We start from the raw sequence: 21,926 nt of genomic DNA, 5'->3' as shown, positions 1-21,926 counted from the left end.
TCTTTGTTTTCTGACAATACAGTCCATTCCACGGATCCTTATTTGAGATTTAGAAGCTGCACCTGTCTGAGCATCGTGACTCAGAGTTTTTGTTCAGTGTTAAGCGATAAGATTTGCTTTGCATAGATCACCATGGAAGCCGAAAGCAATTCATCTACAAGAACAACACTTCACATGAGCTTATATAAAAAGGCAAAGAGCAGTAGACGAAAATATGGTAATTGTGCCTACACAGTATCCAGAAAAATCTACTTTTTTGTATGGAACTCCTCCTAAAAAATAGTATTGCACTTCCTGGTATGTGAGTGTGCCTAGGCACCCCTAAACCCACACCCTCCCAGATTTATATCTGCAGTGCGAGATCTAAGACACTGCTAGTATCAGTAAATTTTAAAGTGAGAAACTATCTTTATATATATGTATATGTATATATGTATGTGTGTATGTGTGCGTATGTGTGTGTGTGTGTATATGTGTATATATATATATTAAAAACGATAGGACCGATGCTTGATGCAATATTTTCTTTACTTGAAGTATCCAAAATATATGAAAAGTGCAAACGCGCAAGCAACTGTACAGTATCGAGCATAGATCGCTCTTCCTCAGGCTTCTCTGGCTGTGTGTGAAGACACTGATACCTGATATATATATATATATATATATATATATATATATATATATATATATATATATATATATATATATATATATATATATATAAATAAATATTATTATACTATATTATATAATATATATTGTTATTATTATATTGTACTTGTATAGCGCCATCAATTTACGCAGAGCTTTGCATAACCTATATTTTCATTAAAAACATTAAAAATAGAAGTATCTTTTTTTTCTGGGGACTTACCCAGGTGGATGCTGCATCTGTCCCCTGCTGGCTCTAACACTGAGAACCAAGCGATCAAACACCGCTGATCGCTCGGTTCTCACAGCTCCCTGATCACATAATGGGTGACTGTCAGTCACCGCTCTCTGCTCTGCCCCCCCACTGCGCTCACTGGAGCACTGGACTGTGGAGGGGGCGGGAGCGGCTGGCTCAGCCTCTTAGCGGCTCGCTGAGAGGCTGAGCCAGATACCAGTCCAGGCATGTGGACGAATCCTGACCGTATGGTCACTATCTTACAATCTTACCTGAGCCTGGACCGGCTCTGTGACGTCAGCTGACAGCGGGCTGCCTAACTTTTTTTGTTGCAGGGAATGCCAAAAATCTGACTTGTATCTTAGTATGGACGTCTGGGAAAATCAGTGAGCCAATCACACAAGCAGGAAATGACATATCTGGGAGGCATTCTGTACAGTTTGTGTACAGAACACCTCCAGGTCGCCATTTTGCATTTTACAGAAAATTACAGAGCAGCAGATTGAAAATGAAAGGTAATTTTTAATAACATTCAATTACAATATGACTTATGTCGCAATTGTATACGCTATATCATTATTTTTTTGTTTGCTATTTTTTTCCCCACGAAAGTGAAGTTACCCTTTAACCACTTGCCGACCAGCCGCCGTCATTATACTGCGGCAAGGTAGCACGATCCCGCAAATCTCTGTAGCTGTACCTTGGCTCAGGAACTCCCATTGTACGTCGCGCTCCCATTGGCCAGCGGGGGAGCCAATCAGCGGGTCCCGCTGGCCACCTGCGATCGTTTCCCGCAGTGACAGAATGGGGATCTGCCTGTGTAAGCAAGGCAAATCTCCGTTCTGACAGGGGAGATCACACAGATCCTGTCTTTCTGCTAAGCAGGAAGATGGATCTGTGTGTTTCCCCAGTCACACAATCCCCCATACAGTTAGAAAACACCTGCAAGGAACACATTTAACCCCTTGATTGCCCCTGATGTTAACCCCTTCCCCGCCAATGTCATTAGTACAATATTTTAGCACTGATTGCTGTAATAATGTCACTGGTTCCCAAAAAAGTGTCAAAAATGTCAGTTAGGTGTCCGATCTGTCCGCTGCAATGTCGCAGTCCCGCTAAAAATCACTGATCGCCGCTATTACTAGTAAAAAAAAAAAGAAACTGCCATAAATCTATCCCCTATTTTGTAGACACGATAACTTTTGCGCAAACCAATCAATATACGGTTATTGCGATTTTTTTTTTTTTTTTTACCAAATATATGTAGCAGAATACATATTGGCCTAAACTGAAAATACATTTGTTTTTTTTAATTACATTTTTTTTGGAAATGTTTTATAGCAGAAAGTAAAAAATGTTTTTTTTTTTTTTTTTTTTCAAAATTGTCGCCCTTTTTTTGTTTATAGCGCAAAAAATAAAAACCACAGAGGTGATCAAATACCACCAAAAGAAAGCTCTATTTGTGGGTAAAAAAAGGACTTCAATTTTGTTTGGGTACACACACGACCACGCAATTGTCAGTTAAAGCGCTGCAGCTCCGTATCACAAAAAGTGGCCTGCTCAGGAAAGGGGTAAATCCTTTCCGGGGCTGAAGTGGTTAAAGTAGAATTCCAGCTTACACATAACCAGCCTTAAAAATGCCCCCCTCCCCTCCTAACACCTATACTGATTAACCTGTGTATAAAAGATGTAAGGACTTACCAGGGGCGGACTGACAACTCATGGGGCCCCCGGGCAATAGGAGATTATGGGGCCCCCGGGCAATAGGAGAAGATTATGGGGCCCCCCAGGCAATAGATTATGGGGCCACACAGTATACACACACACACATAGAGTATACACACACAGACACACAATATATACACACAGTATACACACACACACATAGAGTATACACACACAGACACACAATATATACACACAGTATACACACACACACATACAGTATACACACACACAGACACACAATATATACACACAGTATACACACACAGAGAACACATACACACACTGAAAATGTACTGGAGAGGCAGGGCAGCTATAATCTTGGGATTTTTAAAAAAACACAGATTTTTACATACTGTCCCTGGTTTTATTGAGGCTGGCAACCCTGATGGAGCCCCTTAGTGGCATGGTGCCCTCGGGCATTGCCCGAGTGCCCGAATGGTCAGTCCGCCCCTGGCACCTACCTATTTTCAGCCTGCTGTAATAAAACATTTCAGCAATTCCTAATATTACCTTTAGGGCCTATTCACATGGGCAGCCAGGGTGGCTGAGATGCGGTTTTACCATCCACCTAAACCAGGATGTGTATCCGCTCTGGACTGTACACGCGCCGCGGCATAACTTAAATGACACGGTGGATTCGGTAAGCCACCCTGCTGATGAATGTGACCCGTTCAAGTAAATTAGACCTCTACTAGGTGGGTTGGTGAGGAGGTGACCTATCGCTTCCTTCCCTCCTGTCAAACACTCCTGAAAAGCGATCCACTGCTGATCACTTTTCAGAGGGGTGGCAAGGGCTGCCACATGTATGACCAAGCATCCTGTACATTTTATTTATTACTTTTTTTTTTTTAAACGCTTGAATTATTACTTGAGTGCCAGTTCAATGTATTTACTCTCTCTCCGGTTTCTGTTGCGTCTGAATGTTTTTCTGGTGAGTGTAGAAGTCGCTCCCTTGGCAGGTCGGATATGTAAATGTCTAGCTATGTGGCAATGTGTCTTTAAATAGACCTGGGAGTCAGAGTGCAGGCATTCGAGCGGTGTGTGAACTGGAAGAACCGGGTCCAGATCGCTCTTCTCGCTCTGTTGGAATACATAACTTGACAAAGACGACTAAGAATACAAACTGGAGGAGATTTATCCCACTTTACTGGAAGTTATGTTTTTATTGTTCCTTGAATAGCCTTGTGTTTTACCTGTCTGGGCATAATAGGCCATGTAGTTCCACAATGGAAAGCAGCTGGACACAATGCAAAATGACGGTAAAGTCCTACTCCACCTCAGCACTCGTTCACATTGAATGCGGCTTTGAAATCGTGCGACTTCATCTGAAATCGCACAATTTCAAAGCCGCAACTTCAGGTGCGACTTTAAAGACATCTGTGTGTCGTCATGCACAGATGTCTGTTCAAGTCGCACTTGAAATCGCACAAAAGCAATGCATGTACTACTTTTTCCTTGTCAAAAGAAGTTTATTGAGTATACAATGTTATAAAGATACATAAAGTAAGTTTACAAGGATCTATAAAGTAAGCTCATTGTTTTACAGTAGAACATGTACTACTTTTTCAAATTGATGCTGCAATAGGGTGCGACTTATCATGCGATTTGACCTGTCACATCGCACAACAAGTCGATACAATGTGAACAAGGGCTGAAAGTGATATTTCAGTTCTGCTTGGTTGCTGACACTTTGAATCAGATGCTGGATTTTTACGTCTAGCTACTTTGAACCCCCCCAAGCATGATAGATAGAGTGAATAGAAAAAGTCCTACACACCCCTGTGGGGTTTCTGTGATGTAAACAAATGAGACAAAGATAAATCATTTCAGAACTTTTTCCACCTTTAACCACTTCAGCCCCGGAAGTCCATATAGTCCGTATGATAACACCTTGAAGGCAGCCCAGTGGAAGATGAGAAGCAAATCTTGGAACAGCTGAGGATAAAGCAAACAGGCGCCACTTTAAGTGCAGTATAACAGTAATTTTAATGCACAAGACGGATATACATACTCACAAGAGTAGGGTAAAAACAGGCATTTTTGCCAAAGATTGCTGAGCGTCCGAGAAGTGGGGTGCATCCGTGGAGCTGCTGGCTGGTGACTCAGAACGGGTTGCACCGGTGGTTGCCGACTCTTCCTGGATCCAGAACACACAGGGAGCCAAGGGATGGGCTATGGATATGTGATGAACCAATAGGCGACGCGTTTGCGGAGCATGCGCTCCTTCTTCAGGCCTAACGGGGGCCATTTTGGATGAGGGCTTAAAAGCACTGATGCCGCTGCTGCTGGATCCTAGAGTCCCGGGGCTAGACATATACCGCATACATATACTGCTGGCTTAATGGTGATGCAGAGAGAGATATATGAAGCTCAGCAGATGGAACTATAAAACTACTTTATGTTTAGTGTGGAATTGGGTGACAAACCTAACTGGTTGAACGATGGACTGGTTAGTGTCTTTGGGCTGCACAGAGTGATCAGACAAATAGAAGTTGAAGGCTTCATCCTGTGAAGGCTGCCTTCGCAGGAACTGTACCAGGGAAACAGATTATATTGAACAAGGGTCCTATCTCAAATAAAAATTCACTGAGAAAGCCTTCCCACCCAAACTTATAGATGAAGCCTTCAACTTCTATTTGTCTGATCACTCTGTGCAGCCCAAAGACACTAACCAGTCCATCGTTCAACCGGTTAGGTTTGTCAACCATTTCCATACTAAACATAAAGAAATGGAAAGCATATTGGGCAAACATTGGTCCATTTTACTTGAGGATACTCAGGTGCAAACTATCATCCCATCCAAACCTAAATTTTCATACAGAGAAGCCAGGAACATCAAAAACTTAGTAGCTCCCAGCAAGTACAAACCTCACCCCGTTTCCTTGACACAAACTTTATGCCTCATTCCCCTAGTTGGCATGTACCAGTGCCGAAAGGCACTGTGTCTGACATGCAAACATGTCAACCACGGCCAAAAAGAATTTAAGGCAAAGGGAAAAACGTATAAGATCTCCAGCTTTATCAATTTTTCCACAGAATTTGTGGTCTATTGCCTTTTCCTGTCGCATCATGGCAGCATACACGTTGGGTTGTGACTCCGCCTCCACAACCTGATAGGACCACATAGCTATAAATTAGAGAGTAGACACCTGCCCCAGTATTCTCTTATTTTTCCTCACCTGTCAGGACGCACGGATCAGCACCCCCTTACCGCTTCGCCCCAGCCAGGTTCTAGCCTCTCCTGGATGGAAGTCCTTCTTGTACAGCCTCTAAACGAGCTAAATGGAAGGAGCCCCACTCTGGTGATCTCAGGGGCATACTCTCATCTCATTCAGCTGTCTGACCACAAGTATAAGCCTTAAACAGGCTTCAAGTGCAGCAGCCCACAAAAGCCTTAAACAGGCTTGCTGGAGGAATGGCCAGGAAAACTTCATTGTGGCCTCATGAAATAAGCCTTAAACAGGCTTAGTTGTGTGCAGCGGTCTCCCCCCCTCTTTCCCCCTCTCCTACCAGTGCCTCTGCCCGTCTGCTGGGCTCTGTGGTTCTCCTGATTTGCTCTCCGGAGCGCCGAGTGTTCTCGGCGTCCTCGCGCATGCGCGGTACGTCGTTTTGGGCACCGCTGGGCTGCTTTCCAGCTTCCAAGATGGCGCCGGGTGTCTCGCGGCGCTACTGCGCATGCGCGAGCGTCCGACGCTGATGGCGGCGGATTTAAAAGCCCAGCAGTAGCTGCATTTGCTGCTGCTGATTGTCTATGCATGACAGATTGTCTGTTTGGACTCCAAGCGCTCTACAAAGGTAAGTGGCCTTCCTTTATACTGCCTTTAAGTCAGGATTCCTGCTCCCTCTGAAGCCTCCTCTGCATAGCGCTGTTTATTGTTTCTCACTGCAGGTTTCCAGTCCGCTTTCTCTCCATGGAGACCGCTGCCCCAGCAGATCACCGTCAGCCTATTAGGTAAGGGGGGGGAAGACAAATGTAAGTATTGAAGATCGAAAAAGAGAGCACTACTAACGCTGCCTAAATTGGTCAGCCCTACCAGGTCTTCAAGAACGTCTGCCTCAAGACAAAGAGAGTCCTCACGCAGGAGAAGTCGCTCCAGACATAGAAGGAGCCGCTCCTATCACAGAAGAAGCCGCTCGAGAGGAAGCCGCAGAAGAAGCCGCTCCCGGTCGCGCAGGCATCGTTCCCCCGCACGCCACTCCCGTCCTGCCGGGAACGCATGCTGGGTTTGCGGCGCAGCGGCTCTTCCAGGAAAACTGGTCTGTCAGACATGCCGGGAAGAGGCCGCAAGAGAGAGAATCTCGGAGGTCGGAGATTCAGCAGGGGCCGTAGCCCCCCAGGCCTCGGTATCCGAGGTGGATTTCTCTACCACTACCTCTCCAGCCCGGGCTAGCACATCGAAGGAGCAAGACTCCCTGTCGGATAATGAGGGTCTGGAGGTATCGGCCGGATTCGACTTCAGTCTGGTAGAACCGTTTATAAAATCGGTTAAGGAGGCGATAGGTTGGGAGGAACCCCAGCAAGCCCAACCGAAGCAGAGGAAGTATTTTCCTCAGCTTAGAAAGGATCCGGAATCCTTCCCGTTCATTGAAGAACTTGAGGACCTGATCAAAGAAGAATGGCAGAGACCAGAAAAGAAGTCTAGTCTGAATAACAGACTACTGAAGTTATACCCACTCAAGGAGCCTAAGGTGAACCCTCTGGTGTCCCCTCCGGTAGTGGATGCATCCCTGATGCGCCTAGCCAGACATGTTACCCTCCCGTTAGAAGACGCGGTAACGTTTAGAGATGTCCTCGACAGAAAGATCGACACGGATCTCAAGCGGGCTTACCTGTCGGCTGGAGGCGCCTGCAGACCTGCAATAGCACTTGCTGCAGTAGGAAGAGCCATCTCGAGCTGGTCCACAAGCACGGAAAAGCTTGTATCAGAGGGGGCAGACCAAGAATCAATAGTAAAGGCGTTGCAAGAGTTAAGCCTGGCGGGCGACTTTGTGGCTGAAGCTTCAGTCGACACTATCAGGTCTGCATCTAAATCTATGCTGGCTTCAGTAACAGCCAGAAGAGCATTATGGCTAAAGCCCTGGACGGCGGATCCAGCTTCCAAATCCAACTGGTGTCGTATTCCGTTTGATGGTGAGCACCTCTTCGGAACAAAACTAGACACAGCCATCTCCAAAGTAACCGGCGGAAAGTCCGGGCTCATCCCCTCAGACAGGAGACCCAAGCAACAGAGACCTCCTCCCTTTAAGCGGAACCTCCCAGAGAGGTATAGGGATGCGAGAGCATACAGACCAGGCAAGGAGTATAGAAGGAGCTGGAAGAACCCTCAAACCTCCTTCATGAAGTTTCAGAAGCCTAAGGCGCCTGCTTCCAGTGACCAGAAGCCCTTTTGAAGGTGCGCCCGTCCGACCAGCGGTAGTGGGAGCAAGACTCTCCAGTTTCAAGCTGGTCTGGGCGGAAACCATAAGGGATACCTGGACCCTGGCCACTATCACCTTCGGCCACAGGTGGTCCTTCAAAAACCGGCCCCCAGGGGATCAGTTCTACCCCACCCGTATTCCCCCATCTCGAGAAAAAAGGTTGTCGTTACTGAACTACATCCAAGATCTTCTCCAAAAACGAGCAATAGTAGAGGTTCCACTGGCACAACGAGGCAGAGGATTCTACTCTCCATTATTTCTCGTCAAGAAGAAGTCAGGAGACCTTCGTCCGGTTCTAGACCTAAAGAACCTCAACAGGTCCATCAGAGTGGAGTCATTCAGGATGGAGAGCTTGCAGTCTATCCTGCAGGCTATAAATCTGGGGGACTGGATGCTCTCCATAGATCTCCAGGACGCCTACCTGCATATTCCGATCCACGGGGCATTCCAGAAATTCCTACGATTCTCGGTGGGTCAGGGGCACTTCCAGTTTCGAAGCCTTCCCTTTGGCATCTCATCAGCCCCCAGAACATTCACGAAGGTGCTACTACCAGCAATAGCTTTTTTGAGGGAGGAAGGTCTAAGGGTCCACCATTACCTGGACGACATCCTCCTCCTCTCAAGCAGCCAGGAATCACTCGTCCAACATCGCGAGATCCTGGTTTCCACCCTAATGAGTTTAGGATGGATAATCAATTGGCAGAAAAGCAACACCCAACCTACCCAAAGGATGGTCTTCCTGGGAGCCGAACTGGACACCCGAGCGAACACAGTGGAGTTACCAAGGGAGAAATCGTCCCTACTCATTCAGAAAGTGAAAGAGGCTATCCCAGCGTCATGTCTGCCGGCCAGAGCATACCTCAGCCTCCTAGGTTCCCTATCGGCAACCATTCCAATGGTCAGATGGGCGCAATGGAATACCAGACCCCTACAAGCCTCCTTCCTGCGCCAGTGGGACGGATGGTCCATGTCCCAATTGATTCGCATCCCAGAGGAAGCCAGGCTATCTTTACGGTGGTGGACCCACCCCGACAACCTCAGCAGGTGCAAGCAGATAGTCACCCTCCACCAGGAGGTAGTAACTTCAGACGCCAGTCTGGAAGGATGGGGGGCACACTACCTACACTATGCAGCTCAGGGCCGCTGGCCCTTCAAAACCAAGGATGTAGTATCGAACATCCTAGAGATGAAGGCAGCCTTCCGAGCCCTCTTGGCATTCAGTCCACTCCTGAGAGGGAAACAAGTCCTCATTCAAATGGACAACCGAGTGGCGGTAGCCTATATCAACAGGCAGGGGGGTACCAAGAGCATCTCCATGATGCGGGAAGTCGGTCCGGTGATGCAATGGGCTCAACTGAACCTGTGGGACCTGAAGGCGACCTATATTCCGGGGGTTCAGAACTTACTGGCGGACTCCCTCAGCAGAACATTCGTTTCCAACAACGAGTGGTGTCTAAGCCCACAGGCCTTTGCCCTCATATGCCAGACATGGGGTCATCCAGACATAGACCTCGCAGCAACACCAGAGAACAAGAAGTGTCAGAGGTTTCTGTCGAGGAATCCCTTCCCCACAGCGGAGGGTACGGATTGTCTCCAGCACGCCTGGAACTTTCACCTAGGCTACATTTTTCCACCAACCCCACTGATAGCCAAGTTCCTTCTGAGGCTCAAACACTCAACAGCTCTAGTACTAGCCGTGATTCCCTTTTGGCCACGGAGGCCTTGGTTCACCACCCTCCTGCAACTGAGCACAGCGGATCCACTTCCACTCCCGGTAACAACGGATCTACTAACCCAGGGCCAGCTACTACATCCGAATCCAGAGAGATTGCACCTAGCGGCCTGGAGACTGAAAGGTCTAGGTTCCTAGAGCAAGGATGTTCTCAGAAGGTAGTCGATACCCTGCTTCAAGCCAGGAAATCCTCCACGAATAGCACCTACGAGAGAATCTGGGAAAGATTCTCTTCCTTTGCTCAGGAACAAGGTTGGGACCCGTCTTCCCCATCAGCAGTACAAGTGCTTGAGTTCCTTCAGTCAGGTCTAGACAAAGGCCTTAGGTCCAACACCCTGAAAGTCCAAGTCTCTGCCATCTCTGCCTTGACAGGGGTCAGATGGGCACTTAACCCTCTGGTGGTGCAATTTCAAAAAGCCTGCCTGAAGCTAAGACCACCCAGGAAACCTTCATTTCCAACATGGGACCTATCAACTGTCCTAGAGGTTTTATCCGGAGAACCATTCTTCCCCCTTGAGAATACCTCCCTCTGGGACCTGACTCTAAAGGTGTCTTTCCTAATTGCCATCACATCAGCGAAGAGGGTCTCAGAAATGCAAGCCTTGCTGATCAAAGAACCGTATCTGATGGTTTACCCAGACAGACTAACCCTGAAGCCTTCAGACAGGTTTATCCCAAAGGTCTCCTCTGCGTTCCACTTTAACCAGGAGATTGACCTCCCGGCTTTGATCACGGATCAGGGCGTCCCTCATCCCTTGGATGTCAAGGGCAACATTCTCCATTACCTTTCGGTAACCAAGCCATTCAGGAAGTGCGAGAACCTTTTAGTCATCCCACATGGGTTCAGGAAGGGCCAGGCAGCTTCTGCCCGTACCATCGCCTCATGGCTCGTGAAAGCTATCAAGAAGGCCTACTCCCTAAGCACCTTGCAGATTCCGGGAGATCTAAGAGCGCATTCCACCAGGGCAATGGCTACTTCATGGGCAGCTTACTGTAAAGTCTCAGCGGAAACCATTTGTAGAGCGGCCACTTGGTCTTCGAGGAATACCTTCATTTCTCATTATAGAATAGACGCTGCACGTTTAGCAGCAGTTGAATTTGGGAGGGCCGTTATACAGGCCAATTCTTCTGTTTCTTGTCAATAAATTTTGATTTTGCATTCCCACCCAGTTTGGCGAGTTACTCCCCAACGTGTATGCTGCCATGATGCGACAGGAAAACGGAAAATTGTATACTCACCTTTCCGTAATTTTCCTTTCCTGTCGCATCTTCATGGCAGCATACAATCACCCACCCTCTAAGGTGACATGTGTATATATTTACAGAGAATACTGGGGCAGGTGTCTACTCTCTAATTTATAGCTATGTGGTCCTATCAGGTTGTGGAGGCGGAGTCACAACCCAACGTGTATGCTGCCATGAAGATGCGACAGGAAAGGAAAATTACGGAAAGGTGAGTATACAATTTTCCGTTTTTTTGTCCTTGTGGCTTACATTACGTTGGGAGGACCATACGGACACTGAGGTCTTGGTTTGGGGAACACCGCCGGTTTGTGGAGGGTGGAGATGACAGACATAGTGTGCCCAACACTTTTTGAAACATCATGGAAAATTCTCTGCGGGCCTCAGTGTTTGGATTAACCCCCCCCCCCAATTGCACGGTCGTGCGACTTTGAACCAAACAAAATCAACTTTCTTTTTTTCCCACAAATAGAGCTTTCTTTTGGTGGTATTTGATCACCTCTGCAGGTTTTATTTTTTGCACTATAAACGAAAAAGACCCACAATTTAAAAAAAAAACACAATATTTTTTACTTTCTCCTATATTACATATCCAAAAAAAACATATTTTTGGTAAAAAATAAAATCGCAATAAGTGTATATATATTTTGTTTTGCACAAAACACTCAGTGTTTGGATTATAGAGTCTGTCCCAGGTATGTGCCCATGGGCAGAACGTTTCAAATGTCTCTGCCAGAGGGAGACGTACTGTATATACATCTTGGATTCTCTCATGCCCGGAGGCCTAAATGAGGAAATGGAGGTCAACAGTTTGATTTGACTCATTTGTTCCCTTTAATATTTCCTTGTCCCTCTCCAACCACCCCCCCCTTCAAAATTCTTCTATAACACTTCCCCCTCCCCCCCTCCATTCTTTCTCTCCTTCCTTCTCCCTCCCTCTCTTCCGCCCCCCCCATTCCCCCCCCCCCCTCCCCCCAATCAAAAACCAACAACCCCCCCCCCCCAATTGCGCGGTCGTGCGACTTTGTACCCAAACAAAATCAACGTTCTTTTTTTCCCACAAATAGAGCTTTCTTTTGGTGGTATTTGATCACCTCTGCGGGTTTTATTTTTTGCACTATAAACAAAAAAAGAGCGACAATTTAAAAAAAAAAACAATATTTTTTAGTTTCTCCTATATTACATATTCAAAAAAAATATAAAAAAAAAATGTATTCATCAGTTTAGGCCAATATGTATTCTGCTACATATTTTTGGTAAAAAATAAAATCGCAATAAGTGTATATATATTTTGTTTTGCACAAAAGTTATCACGTCTACAAACTATGGGAAAGATTTATCCACTTTTTTTTTTTTTATGTTTTTACTGGTAATGGTGTGGATCTGTGGTTTTTAGCTGGACGGTGACATTGCAGCAGACAAATCTGACCCTAAGTGATACTTTTTGAGGACCAGTGACATTATTACATTGATCAGTGCTAAAAAAATGAAATGACACTGGCAGGGAAAGGGTTAACACTAGGGGGCAGTCTGTGTTCCCTGGGTGTATTCTAACTGTGTGGTGGTTGGGCTCAGAGGAAAACCACAAAGATCGCTGTTCTCGATCACTGGAAATAGCAGATCTCCATGATGTCTCCTGTCAGAACAGGGATCCACCTTATTTACATAGGTAGATCCTTGTTCTGCCTCTGTGAAGCACGATCGCGGGTCGCCGGCAGACATCAAGTCTGCAGGACCCACGGGCACGCTCCTGCCCACAGTGTCACATACACGGACCGCCATACGAGTACGTTGGTTTGCGCAATCGAGCCGACCTGCCGTCATATATATACAGTGGCTGGTTAGCAAGTATTTAATGTGACCTATAAACTGTACAACTCAGTTGAACAACAAACTGAAATCTTTTAGTTGCAGGGAAGTAAAACCAAAAAACTAAAATAATATGGTTGCATAAGTGTGCACACACTTAAACTAATACTTTGTTGAAGCACCTTTTGTATTACGGCACTCAGTCTTTTTGGGTATGAGTCTATCAGCATGGCACATCTTGACTTGGCAATATTTGCCCACTATTCTTTGCAAAAACACTGTCAGGTTGCGAGGGGTATCTCTTGTGCACAGCCCTATTCAGATCACCCCACAGATTTTCAATGGGATTTGGGTCTGGGCTCTGGCTGGGCCATTCCAAAACATTAATCTTCTTCTGGGGAAGCCATTCTTGATTTGGATATATGCTTTGGTTTGTTGTCATGCTGAAAGATGAAGTTCCTCTTCATGTTCAGCTTTCTAGCAGAAGCCTGAAGGTTTTGTGCCAATATTGACTGGTATTTGGAACTGTTCATAATTCCCTCTACCTTGACTAAGGCTGAATAAAAACAGCCCCAAAGCATGATGCTGCCACCACCATGCTTCACTGTGTGTATGGTGTTCTTTTGGTGATCTGCAGTGTTGTTTTTGCTCCAAACATATTGGTAGTAACCATGAATCAGACTGGGACAGAAGTGCAGTAAAAATCTCACATTTTTTTTTAAATAAAATGGTACAAACAGAGCAAACGTAGTCAAAACATAGCCAGGGTTCGGTAACCGGAGCGGGTAGTCGGAACAAGCCAGTGAAACAGGAATCCAGAGATCAGCGTAGTAGAGGCAGTAAACAGAATCAGGAACCAGAAGGAAAGTCAGCCAGGCAAAAGTCTTTAACAGGAAACATAGCATGGAGTATCCGGATATGTTGACCAGGCGAAGGCACGTGAGATCTGATCAAGGCAGTTTAAATAGCCAGCTGGGCTAGCTGACGAGCAGAAAATGAAGACCAGGCGAGTCACTGAGACATGATGAGTACTGGCAATTAACCAACAGCTGAGCACAGAGCTCTGAGAAAGAAGGTCTGAACCCAGCCCTGACACATACCTTTTGGAATTATGGCCAAAAAGTTCAACCTTGGTTTCATCAGACCATAACACATTTTCCCACATGCTTTTGGGAGACTTCAGATGTGTTTTTGCAAAATTTAGCCGGGCTTCAATGTTTTTCTTCGTAAGAAAAGGCTTCCGTCTTGTCACTCTACCTCATAGCCCAGACATATGAAGAATATGGGAGATTGTTGTCACATGTACCACACAGCCAGAACTTGCCAAATATTCCTGCAGCTCCTTTAATGTTGCTGTAGGCCTCTTGGCAGCCTCCCTGACCAGTTTTTTTTTCTCGTCTTTTCATCAATTTTGGAGGGACGTCCAGTTCTTGGTAATGTCACTGTTGTGCCATATTTTCTCCACTTGATGATGACTGTCTTCACTGTGTTCCATGGTGTATCTAATGCCTTGGAAATTGTTTGTACCCTTCTCCTGACTGATACCTTTTAACAATGAGATCCCTCTGATGCTTTGGAAGCTCTCTGCGGACCATGGCTTTTGCTGTAGGATGTGACAAGAAAATGTCAGGAAAGACCTACTAGAACAGCTGAACTTTATTTAGGGTTAATCAGAGGCACTCAAATGATGGCCGTTGTGTACTGACTCCTATTTAACATGAGTTTGAATGCAATTGCCTAATTCTGAACACAGCTACATCCCCAGATATAGGAGGGTGTGCACACTTCTGCAACCACATTATTTTTATTTTTTTATTTTTACCCCCCCCCCCCCCAAGATTTCAGTTTGTTTTTTAATTGAGGTGTACACTAAATAGGCACATTAAAGGTGGAAAAAGTTCTGAAATTATTTATCTTTGTCATTTTTTTTACACCACAGAAACCTGACATTTTAACAGAGGTTTGTAGACTTTTTATATCCACTGTATATAGATATAGATAGATAGAGAGATAGAGGTATACAGAGAGTGATTTTCAGTAGAGACCCTAGAGAATAAGATGCAATTTTTTATGTCACATGGTTTCTGCGCAGCGGTTTTTCAAACACAATAAAAAAAAAAAATACACTGTAATACATTTTAATGCAAAAAAAACACAATATATAACCCAATTTTGGTAGTGTATAAAAGATGATGATACGCAGAGTAAATGGATACTTAACATGTCACGCTTTGAAATTATGCACGCTCGTGGAATGGCGGCAAACTACAATACAATACTACAAAACTACAAAAATCTCCATAGGCAAAGCTTTAAATATTTTTACAGGTTACCTGTTTAGAGTTACAGAGGCGGTCTAGTGCTAGAATCATTGCTCTTGCTCTTGCTATAACGTTCGTGGCGATACCCCACATGTGTGGCACGAACACCATTTACATATGCGTCTGCGACTTACGTATGCGCTAGCTTTTGTGTGTGAACACGGAGGGATGGGGTCGCTTTAAATTTATCATTTTTTTTTTTATGTTTTTATTTTATTTTTACACTGTCTTTAATTTTTTTCTTTTATTATTATTACTATCATATAGGATATTATATAGTGCCAACAGTTTATGCAGCGCTTTACAATATAAAGGGGGACAGTACAGTTATAAAGCAATAAAATACAAGAGGATTAAGAGGGCCCTGTTCAGAAGAGCTTACAGTTCTCACTTTTATTCCTATCACAGGGAATGTAAATATCCCTTGTGATATAAATAAGGGATGACAGGTCCTCTTTATGGAGAGATAGGCTCTTGGATGCCAGCAGGGCTCAGATTAGCACAGGTACATGCAGCCATCAGTTCAGCTCAGGCTCATCTTAAAGGCCCGTACACACGATACGAAAATCGGAAGAAAAATGTCGTCTGACGAACGATATGCAGATTTTTGGATCGTTGGTACGGTGCTTTCGACAACCGATTCCGTTTTTTTTTCGTCTGACAAAAGCTGGATGTGCAGACTATAAAATTTTTGTTTTACGTAAACTCAACGTCCGATTTTCAGTACGGTTTTCGAACAAATAAAATCAGAAGAGCAAGACTACACATGCTCAGAAACTAAAGAATACATACAAAACTATTCAACACATTACATCTCTTCTGAAGTTGAATTCTGTCATTGGAGAATTTTCACATGGTGAGTAACCTCTTCACTTTCGACATGAGACTAGCATACAACGAAAAACGGACGAACGGTCGTCCGAAAATCTGATCGTGTGTACGAGGCTTAATTTGTTAAAAGAGATCTTGTTCCCGTGATTTCATTGTTTTGCTCGAGTTTCCTCTAGATGTTCTCAGTTAGTTTTACGATAATGAATTCCATACAAGGCTTGGCTCTGCACTATTTATACAGAGCCCTTCGGCTGGTGTTGACATTGTACGCTAACTAGACACGTCACCGACTGTGTCATATCACAGATTTATTTTAGTCGCTCCGTGTTAAAAACAGAAACAGTTCCAGCTTAAACAAGGCGGCCTCTTGTAACTTTAGCCTAGGTTCACACTGATGTGATGCGGGAACCAGTGCGATTCCAGCGCCGGTTCTCGCATCGCTCCTCTCCCGCAGGCAGTTCACACTACCTTGTGCGAACCGCTGCCAGCGTCATTAACAAAGGTAATGACACCCCCCAGTTTTGTTCACAAATCGCAGTGAGAACGCCCATGTGATCCGATTCTAGTGAGGGAAAAAACAAGTCCCGGCACTATTCTGTGCGAATCTAATACGAGTTCAGCCATACAACCTGCAGTGCGGGTCCGAATCACATGCGATCTTTAAGATCGCAGCAATGTGAACCCAGGCTTAAACTTTAAAATATGAATAAGTATGTGCAGCTGGTGAGGTCGGCTTTAAAGCCCAACGCTGGGAAACCTACAAATGTTCCCTTGCAGTGGGGCTGTTCTTGGACTGCAACTGTCTGCTCATTCAGGTCAAGGACCGCCAGTGGCAACTGGTGCTCAAAACTTTTTTTGGGGGGGGGCAGCAAACAAACTGAAAAATTCTGAAAAAAAAACAATCAATTGCAGCCTCACTGTGCCCATCAAAGGCAGCCACTGTGCCCATCAAAGGCAGCCACTGTGTCAACTACAGCCACTGTGCCCATTAAACACAGCCACTGTGCCCAATAAACACAGCCACTGTGCCCATTAAATGCAGCCACTGTGCCCATTAAACGCAGCCACTGTGCCCATTAAACGTTGCCACTGTGCCCATTAAACGCTGCCACTGTGCCCATCAAATGCAACCACTGTGCCCATCAAATACTGCCACTGTGCCATCAAATGCCACCACTGTGCCTATCAAATGCTGCCGGTGTGCCCATCAAATGCTGCCAGTGTGACCCCCCCCACCCGCTCGCTGTCAGCCTGGCACTTACCCTGTCTCGGTGGGGCAGCGGGTGATGGCGACGAGCGGGGTCCTTCATGCGTCTCCTCCTGTCCTCATCTCCTGTCCTCTCCTCCTGATAGGCGTCCAATAGCAGCGCTTGTCATTTCAGCCAATCAGGTGATGGGTAACAGACCCGATGGGTAACAGACTGCCTCTCTAATTGGTGGAGAGGCGGTTCAATGTTAGGAAAGCAAATATTAATTTGCTTTCCTAACACACCTGGGTGAACTGCGAGCGCCAAGCATGGCGCTCGCAGTTCAAATATTTTGAGGCCTATTAGAGCCTACGGCTGTGGCAGAGGTATTAACTGGGGGGATGAAGTTACATATTTACATAGTTGAAATACATAGGTACATAGGTTAAAAAAAGACACAAGTCCAACCTACGTTTGTGATTATATGTCTGTATTACATTGTATATCACTGTCTGTTCCTGTCGTTCAGGTGCTTATCAAATAGTTTTTTGAAACTATCGATGCCCCCTGAGACCACTGCCTGTAGAAGGGAATTCCACATCCTTGCTGCTCTTATGCCGAGTACACACGGTCGGACTTTCCGACGGGAAATGTTGGATGTGAGCTTGTTGTCGGACTGTGTGTATGCTCCATCGAACATTTGCTGTCGGAATTTCCGCCCACAAATGTTTGAGAGCAGGTTCTCAAATTTTCAGCCAACTTCAGTTTGTTGTCGGAAAGTCCAAGCATGTGCACACAAGTTCGATGCACAATAGTTCACGCATGCTCAAAATCAAGCAGAAGGAGCCCCACTGGCTATTGAACTTCCTTTTTCTTGGCTCATCGTACGTCTTGTACGTCACTGTGTTCTCACATTCGGAATTTTGGGCCAACATTTGTGTGACCGTGTGTATGCAAGACAAGTTTGAGCCAACAACCACGGTTTTGTTGGCGGAAAGTACGATAGTGTGTATGAAACATTACAGTAAAAAACCCTCTACATAGTTTAAGGTTAAACCTCTTTTCTTTTCATTTTAATGAGTGGCCATGTGTCTTGTTAAACTCCCTTCCGCAAAAAAGTTTTATCCCTATTGTGGGGTCACCAGTATGGTATTTATAAATTGAAATCATATCTCCTCTCAAGCGTCTCTTTTCCAGAGAGAATATGTTCAGTGCTTACAACCTTTCCTCATAACTAATATCCTCCAGACCATTTATTAGCTTTGTTGCCCTTCTTTGTACTCGCTCCATTTCCAGTACATCCTTCCTGAGGACTGGTGCCCAGAACTGGACAGCATACTCCAGGTGCGGCCGGACCAGAGTCTTGTAGAGCGGGAGAATTATCATTTTATCTCTGGAGTTTATCCCGTTTTTAATGCATGCCAATATTCTGTTTGCTTTGTTAGCAGCAGCTTGGCATCGCATGCCATTGCTGAGCCTGTCATCTACTAGGACCCCCAGGTCCTTTTCCATCCTAGATTCCCCCAGAGGTTCTCCCCCCAGTGTATAGATTGCATTCATATTTTTGCCACCCAAATGAATTATTTTACATTTTTCTACATTAAACCTCATTTGCCAGGTAGTTGCCCACCCCATTAGTTTGTTCAGATCTTTTTGCAAGGTTTCCACATCCTGCGGAGAAGTTATTGCCCTGCTTAGCTTAGCATCGTACAGAGATTGAACTGTTTATCCCATCCTCCAGATCGTTTATGAACAAAATAAATAGGATTGGTCCCAGCACAGAACCCTGGGGAACCCCACTACCTACCCCTGACCATTCTGAGTACTCCCCATTTATCACCACCCTCTGAACTCGCCCTTGTAGCCAGTTTTTAATCCATGTACTCACCCTATGGTCCATGCCAACGGACCTTATTTTGTACAGTAAACGTTTATGGGCAACTGTGTCAAATGCTTTTGCAAAATCCAGATACACCACATCTATGGGCTTTCCTTTATCTAGATGACAACTCACCTCCTCATAGAAGGTTAATAGATTGGTTTGGCAAGAACGAGTCTTCATGAATCCATGCTGATTACTGCTAATGTTCCCATTCTCGTTACTAAAATCTTGTATATAGTCCCTTATCATCCCCTCCAAGAGCTTGCATTCTATTGATGTTAGGCTAACTGGTCTGCATATCCCAGGGATGTATTTTAGGCCCTTTTTAAATATTGGTGCTACATTGGCTTTTCTCCAATCAGCTAGTACCATTCCAGTCAGTAGACTGTCAGTAAAAATTAGGAACAATGGTCTGGCAATTACTTGACTGAGTTCCCTAAGTACCCTCGGTCCCGGTGATTTATTAAGTGATGGAGAAAATAAAAGTACAGTTTTTAGGAGGGAGCAGGATAGACTTCCCTTAATAGAAGACTTTTCAGGCATCACCTAAAAGTAAAGAGCAGGAGATAGTTGGACAGAGTGGGGTAGAGAGTTCCATATGAGGCGAAGTCCTGGAGGTGAGCATGGGAGGGAGCTAGAGAGCAGGAGGTCTTGGGAGGAATGAAGAGAACAATTTGGTTGGTATTTTGAAGTGATTTCTGATTGGTTGACAAGGGTTGCATATAATCACAGCATTTCTTTATTCTGAATAAACCTGTGTCTTTGTTGTCCATAGCATCAGTCAGATACATTTATTTAATCACATTTCACACCCAGATAGAGGCCAGTCTTTTAACCATTGCCCATTTCTTTCATCAGATCCTATTTTGCACCTTGAATACACACAAAATCGACATGGACAAACTCCTAGGAGGTCAGATCGGCCTGGAAGACTTCATCTTTGCTCACATAAAGGGCTCAAAGAAAGAGGTGGAAATTTTAAAAACAGATGATGCTTTGGGGCTGACCATCACCGACAATGGAGCTGGCATCGCTTTTATAAAGGTAAGCAGGGCATCAAAGTCAACCCGTGCATCTAAGGTTGCAAATACCTGACTAGCCTCATAACAGCGGGATTAATTGTCAGTGTTATTATTAGGAAAAATGTAATCAAGGCTGAAATTTTTCAAGATGATGTGGAAATCTAACTAGCATCATGTGACTTTGTTGAGCATGATGTCCTTTGTAACAGCATTGCTTCACAGCCAAGTAGTAATAGAAACTGGTTGTAAAATTTACAGTATCTGCCTTTATTACCAGATAATATTTATTATATCGCAGTTTCTCCATCTTGTACTCTTTGCTAAGTATGTAGAGGTAGTGGGTGAGTGTGGTAAGTTAGTTTTGATTTTCTACATTTTCTCCAGAAATGTGCAGTAGATAAAGACTTGACTTTAGTCTGCCTTATCCAGTTCACACCATTATCTCAAACTGGAATTGATTTGGTTGGGTCAATGGCCATCCTTGTCTTGTGACAAGGTGAGAGGAATCATAAAAGAATGGACAGCATTCCTGGTTTATACAATATAGCTTTCAGTAACAAGTATGTACACTTTAAGGGATGAGCAAAGTTTCGAATTTTGGTCAATTTTTATTTTTGGAAATTTTGGTAAAATTTTACAATTTGGCCAAAATGTATTGAAGGCAATGGGGAGAGCAAAATTAGGAAATGTTTTACATCCCATCGCGACACGCACCTCCCCCTCCAGTGCAAGTTCCTGTGCTCGAAGTTCATTGATGAAAATCAGTCAGTTTCAGCTGAAGTAGGTTTCAGAGGGCCGAGGCGTATTCTGTGTGTCTATGGACACACAGAGCTGAGCTGGGGAGCAAGCCTGCACGAGTGCCCCCATAGAAAGTGGCTTGTTATGGTGGGCACTTGGCAGGGGGAGGAGCCAGGAGTGTTGGCGTGGGAGCCAAGAAGAGGAGGATCGGGGCTGATATGTACAAAACCATTGCACAGAGCAGGTAAGGCTTAATCTACACCGGACACTGTACAACCTCCCCTGCACGATTTAACTTGACAGATAGTAAACTATGTTTAAAAACGTTCGTTTTGCCGTGTTTACATGCTGCGTTTAGCCGTGTTTAGCCACATTTGCGTTTAGAAGCGTTTTTGTTTTTTTGAAATAGTCTAAAATTAAAAAACGTCTGTAAACGAAACACGGCTAAACGCGAGTTACCGCGTTTGCAAGCTGTTACAGCGTTTCAAATGTCTCTGAACATCCGTCCTGAACGCATTTTTTTTTTGTTTTCCAAAAAAATGCTTCTAAACTCAACTGCCTAGAAACGACTATAAACGACCCTGTGTACATGTACTGATAAGATAACATAGAGGAAAGTTCAGGGGCAGCTGAAAAAAACACCCAACTGCTCCTAAACGTCTGTTTACCAGCAGCAGTGTACATGAAAGTGTTACTAAACCCAGTAATAAGAAAATAGTTCATCCTCCCCCACCCCCACAGCTTATAAATCTTCTTTTTCCTTTAAAATACTTTTTTGGATGATCTGTATACCACGGTTACAGTGTTGAGAGTTCAGGTAGGAGGAGATTTCCACTATAGCCTGTATACACGCCCACATGTGTGATATCAATATCATGTGACCTGGTTAGCTCTGACAACAAGTAAATGTTCTCTCCAGCATTAAAGACACAACTGAACATGTGCATGTCGGCTACCCTGCCTGTGTTAGCTGGCTTTCCCCAGATAGATAGTGCAGGAGGGGGAGGATCTGTGCATACAGGATCAAACAGCCTTTTTACACAATGCAGAGGATTAACCCTTTAAGTTCCACAGTGAGTATAACAAGCATGCTGTGCTGCATATACAGACTGATTTTACTGTTGTGGGTT

At 44.9% G+C, this 21,926-nt stretch overlaps 1 protein-coding gene across 1 annotated transcript in view; it reads left to right on the top strand.

Moving 5' to 3' along the window:
- Window positions 1–21,926, top strand: part of GIPC2 (GIPC PDZ domain containing family member 2) — a 138,617-nt gene that overhangs the window by 37,141 nt on the left and 79,550 nt on the right. Inside the window, exon 2 of the mRNA XM_073593687.1 lies at window positions 19,895–20,080. Coding sequence (XP_073449788.1) covers window positions 19,895–20,080 — 186 coding nt within the window. The remainder of the gene's footprint in view (window positions 1–19,894; window positions 20,081–21,926) is intronic.

Source organism: Aquarana catesbeiana, linkage group LG07 (assembly GCF_042186555.1).
Source record: "Aquarana catesbeiana isolate 2022-GZ linkage group LG07, ASM4218655v1, whole genome shotgun sequence".
Classification (NCBI taxonomy): Eukaryota; Metazoa; Chordata; class Amphibia; order Anura; family Ranidae; genus Aquarana; species Aquarana catesbeiana.
Note: the sequence above shows the minus strand (reverse complement) of the source record. Positions and strands in the feature narration are given on the sequence as shown.